Source organism: Lemur catta, chromosome 3, assembly GCF_020740605.2.
Source record: "Lemur catta isolate mLemCat1 chromosome 3, mLemCat1.pri, whole genome shotgun sequence".
Taxonomy (NCBI): domain Eukaryota; kingdom Metazoa; phylum Chordata; class Mammalia; order Primates; family Lemuridae; genus Lemur; species Lemur catta.
In genome coordinates this window covers 45,094,789-45,116,703 of record NC_059130.1, presented here as the reverse complement: position 1 = coordinate 45,116,703, position 21,915 = coordinate 45,094,789, and the positions used below count along the sequence as shown (strand labels likewise).

Here is a 21,915-nt window from a genome sequence, read left to right as displayed (position 1 = left end):
TGCTTTCCAAAATATGAACTAAAAATAAGAGGTAGGGGATTTTAAAAGCCTGTGATCATTTTCATTGACACATTCAAAAAGTTTCTTTTGAAAGCAGTTTTGAAAATGATAGCTACAAAATTAATTGTAGATGGAGAGTAAAGGGGAAGGGAACTCATTTCTCATTCCCTTATTCAGTGCCTGCAATGTCATAGGTGCTTTCAATATATGTTCTTTCATTTCTTCACAACAATCCTGTGAAGTGATATCATCCCATTTTCTAAGAAACTGAGGCTCAATAGAGACTTCCCTAATATGTCACAGCTTTGAGTGACAAACCTAACATCTTGAACTCCTTTCTGTAAGCATTATTGAAAAAAGTAGAGGAATTTGTACTACTATAAGATCCTTTTAAAGAATCAAAAGAGATGATGTTCACAAATGTCCTTCCCAAAATATAACATCTAAACAAATGTAAGGCATTAATTATGGGGAATATGATGTGAGTGAAACAGATAGATATCATACCATTTCTTTCAAGCACAACAATGCCTCAAATAAAGTGTCCATTGGTCTAGAGATCATTGATAGGCATGTAATTTTAATGTTTTATGTTGATGTACTTTTGAAAAATGGTAATTTAGCTATTGTATTGGCAGGAAGCTATGTTGCAAAAATCACGTACCCTTTATATAATTCAAGATTCATATGGCACTAGAATGTGTTGGGCAACAAAAAGCAAAACTAAGACATGGCCCCTGCTCAGAAGGCTTATAATCTGAAAGGTAATAAAACATGGCATGTAACTATAGGGACATAAAACTTTGTTTAAAAAATTATTTACATAAAGATTTTCCAAGGCTTTGGTGATAATCAACGCCTTAATTAAGTAGGTTTTGAAATGGGATGTTAAAGAAATGGTACTCGTTTAGATACTGTAAGAAAAGATTGATTTGGTTTCTGGGATATAATGAATAAAAGATTCTCAACTTGCAGCAAGAAGATGCTTCCCTAGGTATCAGAATATTTTGGTGTAGAACAAAGAGATCATGAAGTTTCAAAACAAGATGGTACTTTCTGCTCTTGATTTGATTTAATTTCCCTTATTTTAAAAATTCAGTTAACATCAAAGGGACTGTGGGTCCTTTTGGTTTCTAAAGGGAAGAATGCTTTAAAAAGAGATAAGAGAGATGCCCAGATGAAGACCAATAAAAATAAACAGTGCAATGTGGTGCTAGAAAAAAACTGGGAAACAACAGAAATAAGGGAAAGAGTCAAAGGTAAAGATCACAAAGCAATGGAAGAATTAACAGGATGATTAAAGGCTCATTAGGCAGGTTAGACGAGGGGAAGACTTAATATGAAATTTGTCCTACGGGTAATTATTAAGATTTAAAGATGTAATCAAAAGCTTCTATTGAAACACAAGATAAATTTAAAATAATTTTGATTAAAATGGGAAAATATATTTATTTAATAAAAATAATTTTATAATCTATACAGAATTGAATAAAAAGTACAACAAATTATTTTCACTTCTTTGCAAAACTGTATACAGTACAACTTGCACATTGGGTTCAGCATTCTACAAATATGGCCACACACCAAAATGTGAACATATTCTTGTCTTAAATAAGTAAAGGTTCAGGCTGTGTGTACCACCAACTTTGAATTAAATTTCAGGGAAATATTGCTTTGGTAAGGTGAACAATTTGTATCACAGTCCATTTTATTTTTTTAAAAAAGATTAAATAAAATCCCTCAAACACCACTTTTCTACTTGTTTCTGAATAAACAATCCCTACATAGCAAAAACAAAACAAAGAAAAAAAAGACAAAATATAAAATTGGAGGTTGCTACTTTTACGGCATCACTTCCCTTTCCCTTCCTGAACCAGTGGTCTTTCCTTTCCCTTAATTGTAAAGGAAGGTGAATGGAAAATGACCCATTCTTATGCTCATCCATTTGCTTCTAGGATTCCTGCTTAAACCAACTGAGTCAATTTTGCAATCTTGTTATTATTTTTAACACTGTTTAGCTGTGTAATTCTAAAAAGTTAATAACACAGTTAAAAGCACCTATCTAGATTCTTTTCAAGATAAGGCAACAAAGTCAGCTTTAAATTAGTTTTCATGTCTCACATATACTACCAGCCCCCTGGTAGCTTGATTTCAGAATTAAATGCATACAGAATAGTAGTTTTTCAAGTAACTTGGTAATGTAGTCACTAGCAATTCTTATTTTAAACAAATATTCAAGATGATCTACCCTTAGGAACAATGGAAGATTTAAGGTACAAAATACAGGAATCAAATCTATCCTAGTTCCTGTCCCATTGAAATAATTAAAAAGAGGCTCAGTTTATGAAAAAGGCCTTGGAATAATCCAACTCCTATTGACATCTTTACTTGGATAAGACAGGAAAATAATATAAAAGCTATAAATGGGGATGAAGTTATTTAAAAAAAGACTTTTTCATTTTATTTTGAAAATAAAAGGATATGCAAATACAAAATGGACTAAATATATCTTTAGCCCATATATGAACTTTCATCATGAAACAGTCCTTCATACTGAAGAATTAAAGACAAGCAAACCTACCTGAAGTTTTCTGATTAGATCTCTTCATTAAGATTATTAGCAGGCTTCAAAACTTGCCTTCTTTTCTAACTAAATGAGCTTCTCTGGGAAGCATATGAATAATGCAAAAATGTACTTCTGAAGAAAATCTACATAAATACATAATTGTCAAGATGGAACCCAAGAACATTCATACCATGAATTTTAAAAAATAACTTAAAATTAGAAATGACACATACTCCTTATAGGACAGAACACAATCTGAGCAAATATTGCCAGTGATAGGAACAACTTTCATCTGTAGAAACACAAATGCACATGAATAACACAGGAATAAGAATTAAATTGAATAGAGGCAGGTGCTGTTAGAACATATTTTCATCATGACTTGTAACATCTTATTTCCTCTATGAAGTCCTGGTCCCACCAGGCCAAGCACCTGGCTAAGCCGGTACAGACGTACGTGACCTATAAAACATCAAACTCACTTGCTCATCAAGTATACAATACCATGTGCTGCTTAATCAAGTATACAACACCATGTTCTGCTTGATTGCTCTTGATTACTTGGTTTTTAAAATCAAGTTCACTTTTGAATCAGAAAAAAAATCATCCTTAAATTAGCTCTCATAAATAGTCCATGAAATAAACTTTACTTCTGGCTCCTCCAAACAGTATGATGTTACTCCAGGAACACACAACATATTAATCAAATGGCTGCTTTGAAGCCATGAAGGGCACATTTATAAATATGTCTATCCTTAAAAAAAATTAAATACATCCAGGCAGCTGCTGTGCAGAGTTCTTGCTATAAGAAGCCCTTCAGCCCTGTATTATGAAGTGGTTACTTGAGAACTTGATTCTGGATCCTCCTGCTTTCTGTGTTTCTTCACAATACTGACTACACCATTAGCCAGGAAAACCACAGCGATGAGTGCAAAATAACCGGCGTAGATCAGGAACTAAAATGGGGAAAAGTAGTAATTTACAGAATTATCAATTGGAAGATGAGCTATTTTATTACACATATGTGAACATACTCTATGACTAAAGATATATTCATTCTCAATAAAATTTCAAAAAACCTGCGTGCTTACCCTATGTACTAGGCACTGAAGACACAAACAAGCAGCACAGCATGAAGCTTGACTGCCTGAGTGTGCATCCTGACTTCATCCCTTATGAGCTGGTGATCTTGACTGATACTTAATCTTTGAGCTTTGACTTGATTAACAAAATGGAGTTCATAATAGTTTCTACTTTACAGGGTTGGTGGGAGGAGTCAATGAGATCATGAATGTAAATGTTTATTAGCATAATGCTAATGCTGTTAACACTATTGTTTTTAGTGTTGTTATTGTTATTATTACAACTGAGTCTTCCTGTCTACGCTCAAGCTGAAGGTAGGTATGACTAACAGGCCAAGTTCTGAAGATCAAGAACTTCTATTCTTCCCCAGAAGAGGGCAGTAGGTGGTCAAGTATATGCCATTACAGGACCATGGTTTATAAGGTATTTCCTAAGCCAATTTGTTAATGTGACTATATAATTTATTAACACCATCATCTTCTTCTTAAAATAATATACTAAATACTTATAAACCTGATTCAAAGATACAATAAGAGTGTGGCCTTAAATCTCAGAGCCAGCTTCTTTCAAACTTAGCTACATTTCTATAGGAAGTCTGTTAATTAATCATGGTAGTTAGGGTTTTTAGCACAGCCCACAAAATCCTATTATTCCACATGTTTAAATCCAACATTCCATTTCAAATGCCAGCCATATTTCCCTCAACTGTAATGGTCCTGGGGTCTCTTCCTTATTAAACAGGCAGGATGTCAGGTACTTAGTTTCTCTCCTACTTTCCACCCCAAAGAAAGCTTTGGGGTTAGATGTTGGTTTAAATCCTAGCTTTGCCACACTATTGTGGATCGTGTGACCTAAACAAGTCACTTAACATCTCTCAGACTCATTTTCTTGATGTCTAATCCTGACAAAAACCCTGCAAATTCTATATAAAGTACTTGGCACATAGAAGGCATTCAATGTACATTACCTATTATTATTATTTCTCTTTAAAACAAAGTTAATTACTGCTAATGTGTTGGGGTTTTGTATACTACGAAAATTAACACAGAAGTAATGAAATATTACTTAGTATAGTTAGTATGTATGGAGGGACTAATGGGGAAGAAATCATTTGGGCTGGGTCTGGGGTAGGGTAGGCACTTCATGATTCAGTCACCCATTTCACCGAATGAAGTACAGAGCAAGACATACCTACAAACACACAATGCATGAAGGCATATATAACTATAAAGGTCCTAAATGAAAAAAAATATTCACATTGTCTTTGGGTGTTTGTGCAGGTGCTTTCTCAATAGGTCATATGTTACAAATCATAATGCTATTCATCAACAGCAAGTCATTACCTTGGTATTTGGGTTAGGGGTGTTTTAAATTAAAAAGGGAGGAGATTTAGCTGTGAGATGAAGCAGGGCTTCTCAAACATGGGACACAGTATTCCAGGAATAAAATTAAGAATGGAGGGAAATAATGGATGAGAAAGCACGAGGTTTGGCCTGGAAGGAATCTCAGCTGAAATAGCCCCTCCAGCCTGGTTAGTTACACTCAGGAATGCTCTAGTACCTCATCAAAAAGATGATGATCCCAATATCGTTCAGGCAGAAAAGAACTAAGGATAAGGGGAAGGGTAGTGACCAAAGGATGGAGGGAATAATTTTACTTTATATCTGTCCTTACTGTTTGAATTTGTTTTCATTCATGCTCCACTTCTGTCACCCTGATCAGGTCATACTTCAGTGTCAAAACAGAGATCTTACCTGAGTGGTAATTTCTAAGCCAAGGCCACTGATATCTACCACAGTCAGAGTGAGCAGAGTCTGCAATGCCAGGGCAATGAAGGTATTTACACCAAACACTAGGGCATAGCGTTCCATGCTGAGGTTTGCAGCAATTTGAAAACTTAAAAAAAATAAAAGAAGAATGAATAGACAAGAATTACTTCTTAGGGAGTTACAATTTTTACTTTAAGTAAAATTTTTAGTTTAAATGTGAAGAGTAGCCCCTTCTTTCTACTGTCAATTCCCTTCCCAAACAAGTGAAAAACACTGTCTTGCTAAATGATGTAAATCTCAATGCAAACATCTGAAAACAGCAGGAACATACAAACAAGGGAATAAATGAATCTTCCCTAAATGCTGCCTCAAGAGAAAAACTGATAACGTACATATAATTCAATGCCTTCTCTTGTTTGCCTCTTAAAACTAGAAAATTTAATTTCTTGGTTTGTAAAGAAACCAAAAAGTTTATCCTGTTACAATTTTTCCTAATGCTTCTTTGAGCCAAAATACATACGTTGCTATCGTGATGAGTAACATGTAGATAATTCTGAAGACAACATAGGATGCATAGCACACCCAAATGTTATGCACGGTGTCCATGATATACACTGCAGCAGCAATCAAGAGAGAAAAGAGAGATAATGTCACCTCTCCCCAAGTTGACCAGGATATTTTAATATAACCAACCACAAACACGGCAACAGCACCTACAAAACAAAAAGAAAAGTAATCTAGTTATTTTGCTAAACAAATACTTCAATAAATTAAAGATTTAGCTTAGATTATTAAATTTTAAAATCCTCAAACTTATAAACTTATAACTAGCTCAAGATTATGGAGGGCTTTGAAACTCAAGCAGAGAATTTTGGACTTGATGGAATAAATAAAATGGAGCTACTGAGACATGAGGGACTGAATTGGGGCATGTAGCAATGAGATGGAAAAGGAGGACACAGACCGAGGGATACTGCTAAGGAAAAAACTACTGCAACTGAAGCAGAGGCAAGAGTGAAAAAGAACCACTGATTCTAGTCTGGCAACATGGCAGGTTGAGTCATCTCTCCTTCAAAACAAGGAACAGTCTACAACATGGCAAAAGGGCTTCTCTGCCTTTTGGTAAAACAATGACAATGACAACTAAAATATATGGAGTGTTTTCTGAGTGTCAGGCACAGTAAGTGTTTACAGAAATCATATATTAATAAAACCTTCCAACAACCTTATAAGGTAGGTCAATGAATTAGAAATGGACACTGGAACATGATGGTCAAGGACACAGGCTCTGAAGCCACCCTGCCTGAGTTAAAATCTTGTCTTTAGTATTTACCATCTATATATGACCTTGAGCAAGTTATTAACCTACTTTTCCCAAGTTTCCATTGTAAAATGGGGGTAATAATTGTACCTATCTCAGGAATTTTGTGAGGGCTGAGATAATATAAAGTCCTAAAAATAACACCTAGCACATATTAGAACTCAACAGATATTAGCTATTATTGTGATAATCTATTGTTTATTGCTACACAAAATTTCACACCAAGTGAAAAAACCATCCAGTAAATAGAGATAACGAAAACTAGGATAAGCAAAGAAAACAATTTTGAAATTATTATGTTAGGCTTCTTGAAAGCTCATAAAGAATTCAAGCTTGTTAATCATAGTCCTTCACTACTTGAGTACTTCTAAGTTGTCCTGCTGAATTATAAAATTAAAACTCAAAATAGGTAAGTCATTCTTTGGGATTATTTCAAATTTGGGAGAACAGAGTCAATCTGATTATAGTTAGCTTAACTACCAGAGGAATCGCCCCTCCCCACCACCCTCTCCTATGCTGCATTGCTTACCCAGTAAGGTTGAAACGGCCTCCACACTGCCATTATAGATAGCAGCATAGCGAGAAGGCATCACTTTCTCCCATAGGCCCTGTATGTAGTTCACGACTTGAAAATAGCCACAGGTGGAGAGGGCCCACCACACAGACCAGCAGAGCAGAGGGCGAGAGGAATAGCACATCAAGAAATCATTCCATAGTACCCTCAACACAAGGAGACGGTCTGGCTTGGTTTCCTACACAGCAAAAGGTGACAAAGTTCAAACATGAAAGTAATCGTACAGAAACCAATTGTACAGACTCAATCTTCTATTAATTGGCTTTTTTCTTTTTCCTTGTGAAAACCAACTGCTTATTTAATAAATAAATAAATAAATCATAAGCTTACTAACAATTACATTTATCCCCTCTGGGGAAAAATATGTTCTCATACAATTTTTGCTTTAAGTGCTCTAAAGCATCAGCACAGCTGTATGTAATCAACTCAGCAAAGGATGCACTGTTTACCAAATGAAGGCAGAAAAATGAAAAGAAATTACAGACTTCAGCCAGTGAGAGACAACATTCCACATCTCCCACACAGTGGCAAGCCACATTAGGAATAACCAACAGACTAGTAACCCTATTAAATCACTGTCAGTTACAAGTCCATCAATGGCAACCCCCCATCCTTATCACTGACAGACTCATTGTCAGTAATTGCTAAAATACAAATCTTAGAAAGAAATAGACCAAAATGTTAGAAGCAGTTCTCTCTATGTAGTGATTAGTGATTTAGATTTTCTTTCTTAAGCTTTTTATATTACCCAATATTTAAACAATTAGAAATTAGTATTATGATAAAATAATAAAGCTGCTATGTTTTTAATTGAGTGAAAAGAGATTACTGAGCTATGTACCATCACAAGAAATGAATATGAGATTCTAGACATTCTAAGAGATAGCTACAATTTTATCAAAGGACTAATTCATCAAAGGTTGCTATAAATCCTAAGTGTTGCTCAGATCGTGGGAAATTTTACTTTTATGGCTAACATGGAAAGGCAAAATAAGACACATGTAAAGATGAGTATTATATAACATTGAGTAAAATAAGTTACAAAACTACATGTAGATTATAATATCATTTACTATAAAACGTACATATGCATATATGAAAAGAGATATTTGGAAAGAAGTTCACTAAAATATTAATAGTGGTAACCTCTGGGTGATAGCAGTTCAAGAGACTTTTTACTTCTTTTTATACAGTTTTCTATAATGTTTAATTAAAAATAAGTATGAATAGTTTTTTATAAAATTAGTATAGCTATTTTCCTTTTTCCTCTTAAAATGATATATTTATTAGCTACATGCAGTGACAGTGACTACTGAAATTAGGTAAAGGCCACTTTCTCCCTAAAATGCTAGAAAATCGCACTGGATCAAGAATTGGACAGTGTTTTATATTATAGCTCATCTCCCTTCTCATACCAACCCAAAATAACCCTGGTAGTTCCTTCTCTGTGCTCTTTAGTCCAGAGAAGAATATCCTTCTGGAATTCAGGGAAGAGTGTTGAGGTTAACCAAGATGATAACTCAGAGAAAGACTTGGGGGGAAAAAAACAGGCTAATGAAAATATTTCTACTTGACAAATCTGCATATGCTAATCACCTAGGAGTAAAAAATAAAATACTGCTGGTATCAGATTGATTTCCTGATATTCTGTAAGAGAGCAAACCTTGTGAATTTAAACAAATCAGAACAAGACAACTGTTAATCATATCAAATGTATATGCATTTGCTGAGAGTAAGTGAATGGTACCAAGTATATTTTCTGAATTCTTTATGTGAGATCTATTAATTTTAGTGGACTACATCAGAATTTTACTGTTTAGCCTCAGTTGCCTAAGGAATAAAACTTAGAAAACATCTGTGACATCTAAAAATTAAGGATATTGGAAGGGTTATAAGAAATAAAAAGTATATTCCTGGAAGAATGAAACAACTAAAAGAATTGACAAATGTCTAATAGAAGCCCTACCATAAATTGATGCATATATATTAAGAAACTCTTAGTTTCCTCATCTGGAAAATGGAAATGATAATAATAATACCTATCCACATAGGACTATTAAGAGTTAAGCTAGATAATGCATGTATTTACTATAATTAATATTATTGTTATTGCATAGTTAAAAAGTCATGATAGACATAAAATCACACCCAGTTTAATAAACTTAATGATTTAAGATAGATATATGTAATAATGAAATCTGCCACACAAAAGTTAAGAACTTGTCAATAGACTGGTCATTCTAAAGACTAAATAAGGCAGCTCCTATTTATAAGAATCAGCACTGGCTGTAAACTGCTGGCTTTCTTCTGTGCTGCTCTCTAGGCTTCAAATGCTGAGCTCATATGAATTATACTTTCTAAAGAAGCATTTGAAATATTACCTTTTACATATCTTGTTAAATTACACCTCTCAGATTTATTTCCATAACATGAAAACTCTGAGCTGCTTGTAGTTGGCGTGCAGGCTCTATCTAAATAAGTGAGCTACACTGTGTTCCAAGGAGCTTTTAGAGTTTCACGTGGGATGAAGAATAGGCTCAAGTGGGTAAGAGTCTCAGACCCACATTGCATTCCTGTTTCAACCAGAAAAGCTCAATTTTTACTTGTTTATCACAATAGACATCTAGTTTCAGATTTCATTTGAAGAAATGGTTATAATGCTGTTTTACATTAAATAATTGTTTAAAAGCTTAAACAATTACTTCCCTCTATCAAGGAATGGGAGTCTCCACTGTCGTGGTTTTGGGTTGGAAATTTTGACTGTGCTGCTTCCTATGTGCCTTTGAGCAAGTTACTTAACTGAGCTTCAGTTTACTCATCTGTAAAATGGGTAAATACCTATATCATAGTGTTTTAATAAGAATTAAATAATATAATGAATCTCAGGTGCTTAGCACAGTATCTAGAACTCGAGTCAAAATAAATGGGAGGTGTAATAATGATGATGATGAAGACCAGGGATAATTAATTCAAAGAGAAAAGGAAAGATTATTCTATTTACAACCTCACAAATAAATGACTATAGTAAGGATACAAAGCTGTTGTTTATTATTCATGTCTAATGATAACAGTAATAACAGCAATTACCATTTATTGAGTACCTACTATGTTTATTAATCTGAAAGCTTTATATTGTCTTTTTTAGTACTCACAATAACCCTACGAGGTAGACATATTTATAAGGAAACTAAGACTCACAGAATTAAGTAACCTGCTCAAGAAAGCATGAGGTTTAGACTTACTTCTCTTTTTCAAAATCCACTATACCCTGCTGCTAGAAATGACATTGTTAAATACAAAAGTGGAAGCACTAATTTTGCTGGTCTAATTGTTTATAGAACACAGGCATTCATACACACAAAAATCTAATAGTAAAAGATGTCAATCTGCAGAAAAAAGCATGGCCATATTAAGAGAATCATTTATTAGGTATAAATTACATGTCAGGCCTTGTGCTAAAGAAGTGGTTTAATTTGCATTTTTTTTAAAACAGGGTCTCACTATTTTGTCTAGGCTGATCTTGAACTCCTGCACTCAATGGATCCTCCTGCCTCAGCCTCCTGACAGCTGGGATTACAAGCATGCCCACCGCACCCTGCGTCATTTCTAATAGATGAAGAACTCAAAATAAATCAGGTTTAGCTATAAGCCAAGCACATAATGAGTCCAGTTCTGTTTGAGAAAGAAAATCACAGGCTTTGGTGGCTCTTACTGCAATGTCAGCCTTTGGCCTAAAGCAATAGGCTGTCTTTGAAAAGAAGTCACAAATACTCTAACGTAGCTTGTGGACTAGGCTATCATTTGGACTCCTATTTTATTTTCTCTTTCTAAAAAAAAAAAAATCAAGATGAAAACAACCCACCTACCTACCCTTCAATATTATCACAATTATAACTTACGGCTTAATTATTGGTTTTGTCAACTTAAAATTGTCTGTGATCCCCAGTATCCACATTCTGACTTTCCTTTGACCTTGCCAAAGAAAAACAGCAGCACTTTAAAGGCCAGTCACTATAGCTGCCAAGCAGCACTTCCCATTTGCTTTGGTATTAACAGCGGAGCCAAGGATATCACAGAACTGACTTGAATCCTAATTTTGACCACACTGTAGCCAACATTATGATCCTGACAATGTTGTTACCTTGGTGAAAGAAATTTATGTTGCAAAGTATAGAGAGAAGTGAATCGTACATATGCTCTAAATTATGTTTAGGAGTATATCTGTGCAATTCTGCCTAAATTGCTAATCTCTGATCCCAATCCTTACCTCTAAAATAAAATAGTTGATGAGATCTAGTCCCTTTTAACTCTAAGATGCTTTGACTGTCCTATTACCTATGGTTAGAATCACTTCTAACTCTAAATTTTATAATTCTTCAGCTTTTAAAATACTGATACTTTGCGTATCTATATATAATACATTTCAAGTTGGTCTAGGGCAGAGTTTTTTAAACTACAGGTCACAACTCATGAGTGGGTAATAAATTGATTTAGAAGACAGTGACCTGTATTATAAAAAATAAATAGAATGAAATGTGTCAGAATATTATATTGTAAAATTTTTATTTGTTATATATAAAATGCTTACGTATGCACTGGCTGCTATGTAAAATACATTTCTTACTATGTTTCTTATTCATATTAAAAAAGTTTGAAACATTGGTTTATAAAAATCTTTAGAACTATGGTCAATATGTTAATATTTAAAATATATATTTATAAATGTTTTATATGTATGTGTATTAATTTTAGCTAAAGCCACTATAACATATTTGAAACAGATTAAAAAAAAAAGGGTTCTTTTTTTCCTGCTACATGAGATCAAATGATTATACTTCACCAACCCTTTGATGACTCTCCAGTGTCACCTAAGAAACTATGAAGGAATCAGCATTTCATTGCTATTTAATCCCATAGTCTTTCTTACCAAAGCTGCCCACAGGTGCCCTGATAATCAAGGTGAGTTTCATGATGAGTGTCACCCAGGCTAAGAAGGTGACCTAGACTCTTTGGGATGATAACCTATATTTCAACTAGTAACCAGAGGTGAAAAATGGAGGTAGGCAAACGAGAGTAATTTTCCGTGAAAGCATTAGATGCCATGTTGAAACAATTGGGTTAACTTCAGGTAGACAGTGAAAGATTCTCTTCATGGTGGTTCTTTATTCTCATCCAGCCTACAAAGCTTATAGAGTTCAGTTTTATGTCTGACAGAGCCCATTTGCAAAGCTGGAATGTTAATAGGCTTATTTCCAAACATGTCTCAGGAAAACTAAGACTACAGTGTGGTTGGAATGAACCTGGCTTATAACCTGATAGAAAGGAAAAAAATACTTTACAAAAAATATGGGTGAAAGGCAGAAGCAATTTCATCTTCAAAGCTAGACAGAATGGATGGATGAGTTATTTTCATGTCATTCCTCTTTCTTCCAAGATATAGCTTCATATCACACTTTTAATATTTATTCCAACATCATTTTAAATTGTTCTCTTTTGATTCTCTTCCTCTGTACTACTAATTACTACCCCACTTCAGCAAACTGTCATTTGAAAACTAAATAACAGATATCCCTTCTAGCACAGAAGAAGAAAATAAATTCCTATCCCTAAATACTTTAGGTTTCAACTCAGAAACTAGATCTAGATATTATAATAATACTTTATTAGAAAAAAATTTTCTGAATGTTTTCTTTACATACAAAGGACTGGGGACAGAAAGATGAAGAAGACACAGCCCCTGCAATCCAAGACATCTCTGACACAAACAATATAATGTTATCAGTCTGACTTTGGAGGTCATGTACTCCAGGGAAAATAAATTTGCCATCCCTAATATAAATAAACCCTTTCTTGAATTAGTGAATGAATGAACCAATAATGAATCAACTCAGGATAATACATGAATCTAAAACAATACAAGATCTAGCAAGAGGGAGTTTCCTTTCTGTTTTATCACCACTGGTCCAGCCACCATAGTAGCAACTACAAGATATTTAAGGCTGAGCTTACCGGTTCCTCCACGGGAGATTCCTCCATATTTAGAGGGATTTTTGACTCGATGTCCTCCCACCCAGGAAGGTAGTTAGAAGCTGGGGTGTCAGTAACAATGCCACCATTTTGTACCTTGATGCCATTCACTCCCTGGCAGGTGGAAGAAACATGGTGAAAGAAGAGGCTCTTCTGTGGCATCGGCAAAAACCAGGCCACAGCAAAAGCCACAGAAACACAGGTAAGAGAGATGACATTCAGGCTGAACAGGGACCAGCCTGCCACTGAGATGAGGATTTGCCCTAAGACAGAGCCCACTGTGAAGCCCACCAGAGTGGCACTTCGACAGTAACTTGTGACTTTCTGGTACCTGTCCAGGTCTACCACACTATAGATGTAAGAGTAATAGGCAATTTCAGTAGCTGTGGCGATGCCATAGAAGAATTCCAAGAACTGAATGGCCAGGAGTCCCTGGGCATAGAGCAGCATGAACCATGTAACAATAAGGCTGAGTCCCTGCAGCAGAACAACAGGTTTGTAACGGAGGTAGTCTGTGGCAAGGAACACAGGAAACAGCAGCACCAGGTAAGAATAAGTCCATACTGGAAAAATTTCATTGATGACCTGGTAGAAAGAGAATAAAAATCCATTAGTGATCAAAGGATCTGGAATATTCATAAAGAATTTACTCTTATAAACAACCTACCAATACCTCATCCTTATTAACCAAAGAAACCTGACAATAACAGTTCAGATAATTGTTTGGAATATCCCCACTCCATCATCTTTTTCCTAACAAAATCCTTCTCATTCATCAAGGCCTAGTCTTTCCTTACCCAGAAAGACTTTGCTGAAGCCGAAAGTATTTGTATCACCACATTCAAAGCTCTCTTATACTGCTTTGTATGTGTCAGTTTCCCCAATTAACTCAAAACATTGGTTCTTAAACATGGCTGTACAACTTCTAAGAAGCTTTAAACATTTTGGTTGCCCAACCACAAATATATTTTTAAAACCTTCCACGAGACTTTAATATGAGCCAGGGTTGAGAACCATTCTTTAAAGGTGGACCCCACATTCATCTGTATAATCTAATAGCCAACAAAGACACTAGGCTCAATAAATGTTTTGGAAATTGAATCATTGTCAATTCTTACTTCTAGTCACAGGATAGGAAGCCTGGATCCTACTGTTTTTGATTAGATTTCTCTGATTTTAAGTTTCATTTCTTTTGGGACAGAGGAATAAGTAAAGACAGTAAATATGTTCTAAAGTCTTGACAGAACAGCTATGTCTGGATGGTAGGATTATAGGCACCTTTTATGTCCTTATTTTTGCTTCTTTATAATATGAAAAAAAGAGAAGTTTTTGTTGTTTTCTTTTTAGTGCATATTTTAAAATTGGGATACAATATAAATAATCTTTATCATATGCTGTAAATAAAGATCCCAGCAGAAATTTCAGTTCCTTCACTTGCTGTCTGATTATAGGCAAGATTCTTTAGTTACCCTTAGCCTTAATATCCATCATCAGTAAAAGAGGGGTAAAATCTACGTTATATGGTTGTTTGTTACAAAAATTAATGAAAGACTACACGTAAATTTCTGAAGACTAGAGGGCCCAAACTAAAACACAAACCACCTAGGGCAATATGAAGTAACTAAATTAATTGGACTATCATCCCCATTCTTCCAATAACAATCACTGTAGGAGATTATTCCTTCCTTTTAACAGTAGCCTCAGTTTTAAGTGCTTTTTGGAAGGTAGTCTTGGTAAGAGGCTGAATACTTTGTGACGGAGCAATCTAATCCTAGACTTTGACATTCTGGGACCAGGGATAACTTTCTTTTTAACTCTCATGTATATCTCTGTTCACCTAAGTGTAATAAGAGCTAATTTTTCTAAGGTTTTAGAGGAACAATAAAATAATTATAAAATCTCTTGCCAGTGCAGAGCACAACTATAAAAGCAAAACATAATCTTCATTTTCTGAAATACATTTCAGACTTGATTTCTAACTGGCCATATATCAAAAATGATTTGTTTAATAGCCTCACTTTCATGAATTTTTGTCTAACTTATGTTTGTAAATCAGCAACATCCATTTGATCAGGAAAATTTGTTGCACTTGAATATGTGCCTGAAAGAATAATCAAGAACTGTAGAAATGATTCTTATTCAAAAGTGTGGAAATTTTAGTAAATGAGGAACAAAGTGTTGTTGGCTGCATAAGAGGCCTCTCAGTAAAAAAACAAAACAAGAAAGAATAATCTTGAGATAAAAATGGTGAAGAGTGAAGGATTCCCTACAACTTTTCACAGTTGCGTTCCAATTAACAACTTCCAATTCCTTTTTAGCCTATACTTTTACAGATACTCTCCTTCAGTTTTCTGAAGTTTGAAACTATCTCCTGGGTTTGACCCAGCAACACCTTCACATTTTCCCCATCATCTTTTTCCTAATACAGTATCACAAAGCTACTAGCCATCAAAACTTTCCTTTGGAAATGTCCTCTATTGCTCCCTTCAGTACCACATCTTTTGTTTTGGGATTTTGGTTGACCTCTTTCTTCACTCCAATAATATTGCCTGCACTTAAACATGTTATGTAACTTTCAATAATGGTTGCCTCCAAACAATTAACTGCCAAGTTTTCATTGTATAAGTCCCATCCTGTTAATTATCAATTTAAAGTGTCTATACTCATGAGTCTAATTTTACTCCTAATATAAAACCACAATTTGGATAATGAAGTGGAAGGAAAGTAACACTGCTAGCCAATGTCACTGCCAATGACAACTAAAACAAAATTAAGGTGGGGGGAGAGCGGAGAGGAGAGGAGTTCTCTTTAACCTATTCTAAATAAGAAACTTGCATTTGCATTTTCTCATATAAGAGAATAAACCCAAGATAAATGTACCTTTCACACTATTATCAACATCATAATAACAAACCTCAAGTGATATACTACATACCATGCAAAGCACTTTATCTAAACTACCTCCATTTAATCCAAACAACAACCCCAATCATCTCTATTTTACGACCAAGGAAACCTGGCTGTAGAGGGAGGGTAAGTAAATTGTCCCATGTTATCACAGCTGGGATTGGCAGTAGAAAGATCCAAACCGAAATATTAGGAATCTATCACACTAACACGCCTGGTTTCTTAAATCAGAAAATTGTTACTGATCATCACCTGCCAAGTTTAATTCGAATGCGTGCAGTAGTTCATCTGCACTGAGGTGCTTCATAGGGCATTCATGAAGAGAGAAAGATCACACAGTCTCCAGAGCTTAGCTACCGGGTCTCCATAGGAGATCCTTTTCTCTTTCAGTTCCCCAAGTGAAAGTCATTACACCAGAAAATGTCTTTTTGATAGATACTTCCAATCTCAAAGGGAAACTTCCTACAGGCAAAAATGCACTAATTATAAACGCTTTACTAACTGTCCATACCCTAACTTCTCACCTCAGGTAAAATCTGCCATATGAGCAAAGGTAATTAATTTTATTATAATCAAGGTACCTTTCACAACTCTTTGGATCAGAACTTGTTTGTGCTTTCTTGAGATACAAAAAGTCAAGGGAAAACATGTTCAGTTTTAAGCTCTAATTTAGATTTGGACTTTAATTTAGCATCAAGTTTCAATTAAACTATTTAATAAGTACTTATTTGCACAATATTGTTTTCAACCTGTGTGGAGGTGACAAAAAAGAATAAAATGATGCCTCAGCTCTCCTGGAGTTCGGAACCTAGTGAGGAATATACATACACATATACAGTATTTTATATGGAAACAGGAAATGTGGAGTTGCTTCTTTGAACCTTGAAGAATGAGAAAGTCAAACAGAAAGATACCAATAGATATTTATGGGAAGATTATTCTGAGCAGAGATCATGTCTTCGAGTTCAGGCCATAAGATGAGAGACTGCAGATATGAGGGATTTATGACTATAAGATTTGTATGGATGGAGCCTGAGTATGTGGAAGGTGGCAAGGGATAGTAGGGATGTAGTAGGAGATAAGGATGTCAAGGAGGTAAGAGTCAAACTTTGTAAGGCTCTGAATACCAAGCAGAATAGATGGAATGTTAAAAAAAAAAACAAAAAAAAACAAAGAAAGGTAGTAAATGTCTGTCAAACCCCATGATACGACCGTAGAAGGATAAAAAAAGTTTTTAAAGATAAAGAGCTCTGTTTTATTTAAACTCTGGCTTTCAACTATCAGCATACAGTCAAATTTTAACCTACTTAAAAAGTGGTATCTGTTTTAAAATTAATGCTTTCCCTAAAATCCTTTGAGAGGAGAGAGGGAGGGAATTCTTTTTTCCCTCTCCTTTTGTCTTCAAACTTGCTTAACAATACTGCTATTTAATCCAACTTGGCCCTTCTGAAGACTTCTGGAGGAAATAAAAACTTCAATATACATGTCACTGAATATGACTTGGCATTTGCTTTAAAAATCATGTAACATTTTTTATTTAACTGTCCAGTGCTGAAAGCAAGCACTTAGGAAAATGAATAAATTGTCCTATTTATTTTAGTTATTCAAAAAATCTAGGCTTCTTCACAGGGTGAGCAGAGCCATACTGTGTACAACAATAGAATCAGCCTTGTTTCCAAGGTCCTCAGAGAAGACATTCCTTCCCCAGATCACTAGAGTTCTTTTCAAACCCTGTCCTCCTCCTCATCTAATTTGCAATAACTGAAGTATGCTTATGTTTTTGTTACACAATCTGCAAATATTTACTGGGCCAGGCACCCCTATTTTATTTTTAAACCCCCTGGACGTATTTCACTCACCCTGGAAAGCTTTCTGATAAGACAAGGCACATGATTATGATAGCATATCACACAGCAACCCTCCACCCAGGGAACGTGACAAAGCAAATCAGCTTTCAAATATCCACACTAGGAGCATTTTTTTTCTCCATGTGTTTCACTGTCCAACAAGGTGCACAAACTGTGCAGATCACATGGCAGTTCACAGGAAACTTTGTCAGCTGTTGACCAGCAGTATCATTTCTACCTCAGTGCCTACACCTCAGATTCAGTGGTTGTTTTGGGTCTCCAGAATCATACATTCTCTTATCAGTGCAGTAATTTTCTTTTTGTAAAATCATTCTGTTCACAAGAGGTGGCCCTTTCCACTATATAATTGTTTTAAACCAGTATTAAAATTCAAACAGGTAATGAATAACTGTTACAGTCCCTTATGTAGTGATCCATAAGACTGACAAACAGATGATCTGAGGGTAGGTACAAGTCAGTGATGCTTGCTAGGGGTGAAACAATGTCAGACACTCAAACAAAACCCTCAATTCAGAATTCAATAATGACTCTCAATTCCCTCTCAAGTGCCCTTTAAAATGAAGGAGCACTGCACCAATAAACTGGACTACGGGTAATTATAACCTGCAGATATGCAAATGATTGTTAGTGCCACCTCTTGCTCTGACCTGTTATGCAGGTGCTACTCAAAAGAGATGACTGACTACTAACCACTGGAAGAAGAGAAAGGTTCAAATGGGAGGAGTATTTTACAGCAACTGGGGTAGAGAGGCAGGTGGAAGGAAAAGAAGGCATAGGAAAAAAAGAACAGCTAACAAGTGCCCGCTTAGCTGATAGTAGGGAAAAGCAGAGCAGACCTCAGCTTTTACCCTTTGCTGTGTTCAAGGAAGAGGGTGCTGAATCTCCTTTATTTTGGTCTTAAGGTAGCACTTCGGGTTTAATTTTTTTCAGTTTACATAATGTCTTCCGCAATAAGCATGTGCTGGTTTTAAACATGCACTTTAAGAGTTAAACGTATTTCTTAAGAACACTATGCATTTCTGAAGTACTTTACTTACAAGTCTTCATCCAGGGAAAAATCAATCAGCAAGTTCTCGATCATGGACTATGCGCTCTCAATTACCCTGAGCATCCCAGAGGGTACAGAACCTTCAAAGATCTCACCACCGTAGTTGAGAAGCAAAACTAACATCTCTGAACCAACAATTCACAATTTACACTAGAATTAAGTGCCAATTATGTGATACCATCTGCCTTTATCCCAGGAGATGGGGCTTAAGGAGAGGGGCAAGATATCCTTGGGCACAACCTCACCCAATTAAAAATCAAGACAAATTAAGACGATGGATTCTTGTTGTCCTATACTGTCCTTACTTGACTGAGCACATCCATCCTATCAAAGGTAAACAAAGTAGGGGAAACACAGAGGAAAGATCCTTTGAGAAAAGTAGTGGCTACCTACTTTCAGTCAACGACTACTACGAAACCTCTCCCATGTTCAAAGTACAGCTTGCTGTTTTGACTTCTCTGTCAAAATATTACCCCGTCCTCCCAGCAGGAGTTGCTGGGCCAGTCTGGGCAGAGTCCGGCTAAGCCACACTGCAGCACCATCAGCATACTGCCTCAAGCACAGGTGCTCGGGCGTTCCGGACCCGCGTTCCTAGCCCTTCACCGAAGACGCGCCCCATAAACCCAAAGAATCCAGGCAACTGTGAATTAATACGGCAAAGAGCACGAAGCCGTCCTCCAACTGGGAAAAATAAAAAAATCTCTGCCCAGAATGGCTCTCTATTGCGGCTCGAGCGCTTTCCTCACCCATCCATTGCTCGGTCGCTACGGCCTCCCCGCACACTCCACCCACCGGCGGCCGCCCCTCTCCCCGCGCCGCCCCCGCCGGCCCCGCCGGCCCTCCACGCGTACCTGTCTGTCGGTCAGGTTCTTGTCGGGCCCCAGCAGGTAGGGGGTCAGGAAGGGCTCGGACGGCCTGAGGTTGGCGAAAAAGCCGTAGGCGCAGAGCAGCGCGGTGGGCAAGAACCAGCACTCGCGAGGGACCCGAGCGGTGCGCAGGAGCATGGTGGCCGCCGCCGCCGCCGCCCGCCGGGACACCGGGCCGGACACATCCTCCATCCGGGGCGCGAGGGGCGGAGACCAGGCCCGGCCCCTTCCTTCTTCCCCGCCAACTGGAATGAGGTTCAGGAACTGCCCCAGCGCGGGCACCTGTAGGCGTGGGTGGCGCCTTCTCCCGTCAGGGGCAGGCCGTCCTAGGTCGCCGCAGCCTCCGGCCTCAGCGCCCACCGCCCTAACCCCGCTGCGGACGTCCCACGCGTAGCATCCCAGCCCCGGGGCCGAAAGGAGACTCTCTCTAGGGCCCACCTCCGTCACCGCCTCCAGGCTGGGAGCCAATCACAGCGGACGCCGGGAACTTGCCTTCTCTCCCATTGGCTGATGGCTCACAAGATGCGAATGGCGGCGGCGCGCCAGGCCGCTGACGTCCTCTGACTCAGGCGCCGAGGACGCGTAGGACTCCAGTTGGGCAGCACTGGCTTGTCGCGGGCGTGCGCGCTAGTCAGGCGCCGGTGTTCGTTCCACACCCGCGGCCGGCTCGGTCGCCCTCCGTGCTGCCGCTCACCTGTCGGGAATGCTCCCAGTGGGCCTAGTCCTCCACCAAGAGGAACGCGCTGTTCCATCCCGTCACCTTTTGTTATTCTTAACCACCGTCCCTCGGACGTCCGCTCAGGTCCTCCGGAGAGACTTGGTGACCGAGGCTAGGCAAAGGTTTAACCTTGGGGCGGGAGAATGCTAAATCTTTAGCAGCTTTCACATTTTAAATTGTATTCATCTGCTATAGAAAGACACCAGAATTTAAGCGCTCGGGGCGTTTACCAAGACACTGAAGCAAAGAAAGTAGATAATATGAAAATAATGAACAAGCTTTTCACTTAACAGAAGAACCATAATGGAGTCCCAATTAAAGGGTTTTAGCTTTATTTTGTCACTTTTTGAAAGCAGAATACAAATAAAACAAACACCTACGGTATAGCTTATGGTTAAAAAAAAAAGTGGAAATCCTGAGTCATTAAAGTAATCACAAACCATGATAGAGCTCTTCATTTAAAAACAACACAAAAGAGGTCTTGGCTTAGTTTTCAAGGGCAAAGCATAACAAGAATCCCCAGTGCTTGCTTTCATCTCCCTGGTGTGCCTTTTTTCCTCCCTGACTCACAGCCTGACTCCATCCTAATCCTTCACTTCAGGCAAAGCTGCAGCATTTAAAGCATTTTTCCCTGTGCAGTATCTGCAGAGTAGCAGATCCTGCCAGAAGCTTATACAAACATTTTGAACTCTCTATTTTGCTTTTATGTATGTTATGATCCATCTAGCTCAATTTACCTCCTGTGGTAGCAAATGACACTTTTTGCAAGCATAAGCAACAAAAAATGAGTCTACCAGGTCCAAACAAGAAACTAGTAAAGGACAAGATTTGTTTCTAAGACTACACAAGTAATAGCACCAAAATATGTGAGTTGATTAATCTGTGAAGAAATACATTTGGTAGTATTTACATTTCTCACTGAGTCTGAAAGTGTGCTCCAGGAAGCCTGGGGGCTTTCAGAGTTTCTTTTAGGTTGGGACAAGGAGAAAGGGAAACAGATCCTTCGTCTAGGGGGTTTCCATTGAGAAATAGATGGCACTAGGAGATGCTTTGTCTACTAGGAGGAACAAATTGATCAGGGGGGGCTTCTAAGAAAGAACAGATGACATGTCAAGGGGAATTCCAAGAAGTGAACAGATGTTTGGTCTACAATAAGGGGTCTCAAAAG

General features: G+C 37.3%; 1 protein-coding gene across 1 annotated transcript; it reads right to left on the bottom strand.

Annotated features, from left to right (window-relative positions):
- Positions 1-1,441: 1,441 nt before the first annotated feature.
- Positions 1,442-20,414, bottom strand: SLC19A2 (solute carrier family 19 member 2). The gene is made up of 6 exons (XM_045547417.1): positions 20,015-20,414; positions 13,323-13,925; positions 7,269-7,491; positions 5,939-6,131; positions 5,404-5,545; positions 1,442-3,522 (listed from the first exon to the last, which is right to left on the bottom strand). Exons 1-6 carry the CDS (start codon positions 20,219-20,221, stop codon positions 3,394-3,396), a joined length of 1,497 nt encoding a protein of 498 aa, XP_045403373.1. The 5' UTR covers positions 20,222-20,414; the 3' UTR covers positions 1,442-3,393.
- Positions 20,415-21,915: the final 1,501 nt, after the last annotated feature.

What these genes read in the sequence shown, in the direction of transcription:
- SLC19A2 (XM_045547417.1), bottom strand. Translation starts at nt 20,221, where the DNA reads ATGGAGGATGTGTCCGGCCCGGTGTCCCGGCGGGCGGCGGCGGCGGCG. An exon ending in AGAACCTGACCGACAGACAG is followed by an intron (nt 13,926 to 20,014) that starts GTACGCGTGGAG and finishes TCTTTCTACCAG; the next exon opens with GTCATCAATGAAATTTTTCC. An exon ending in GCTTAGAAATTACCACTCAG is followed by an intron (nt 3,523 to 5,403) that starts GTAAGATCTCTG and finishes TCCCCATTTTAG; the next exon opens with TTCCTGATCTACGCCGGTTA.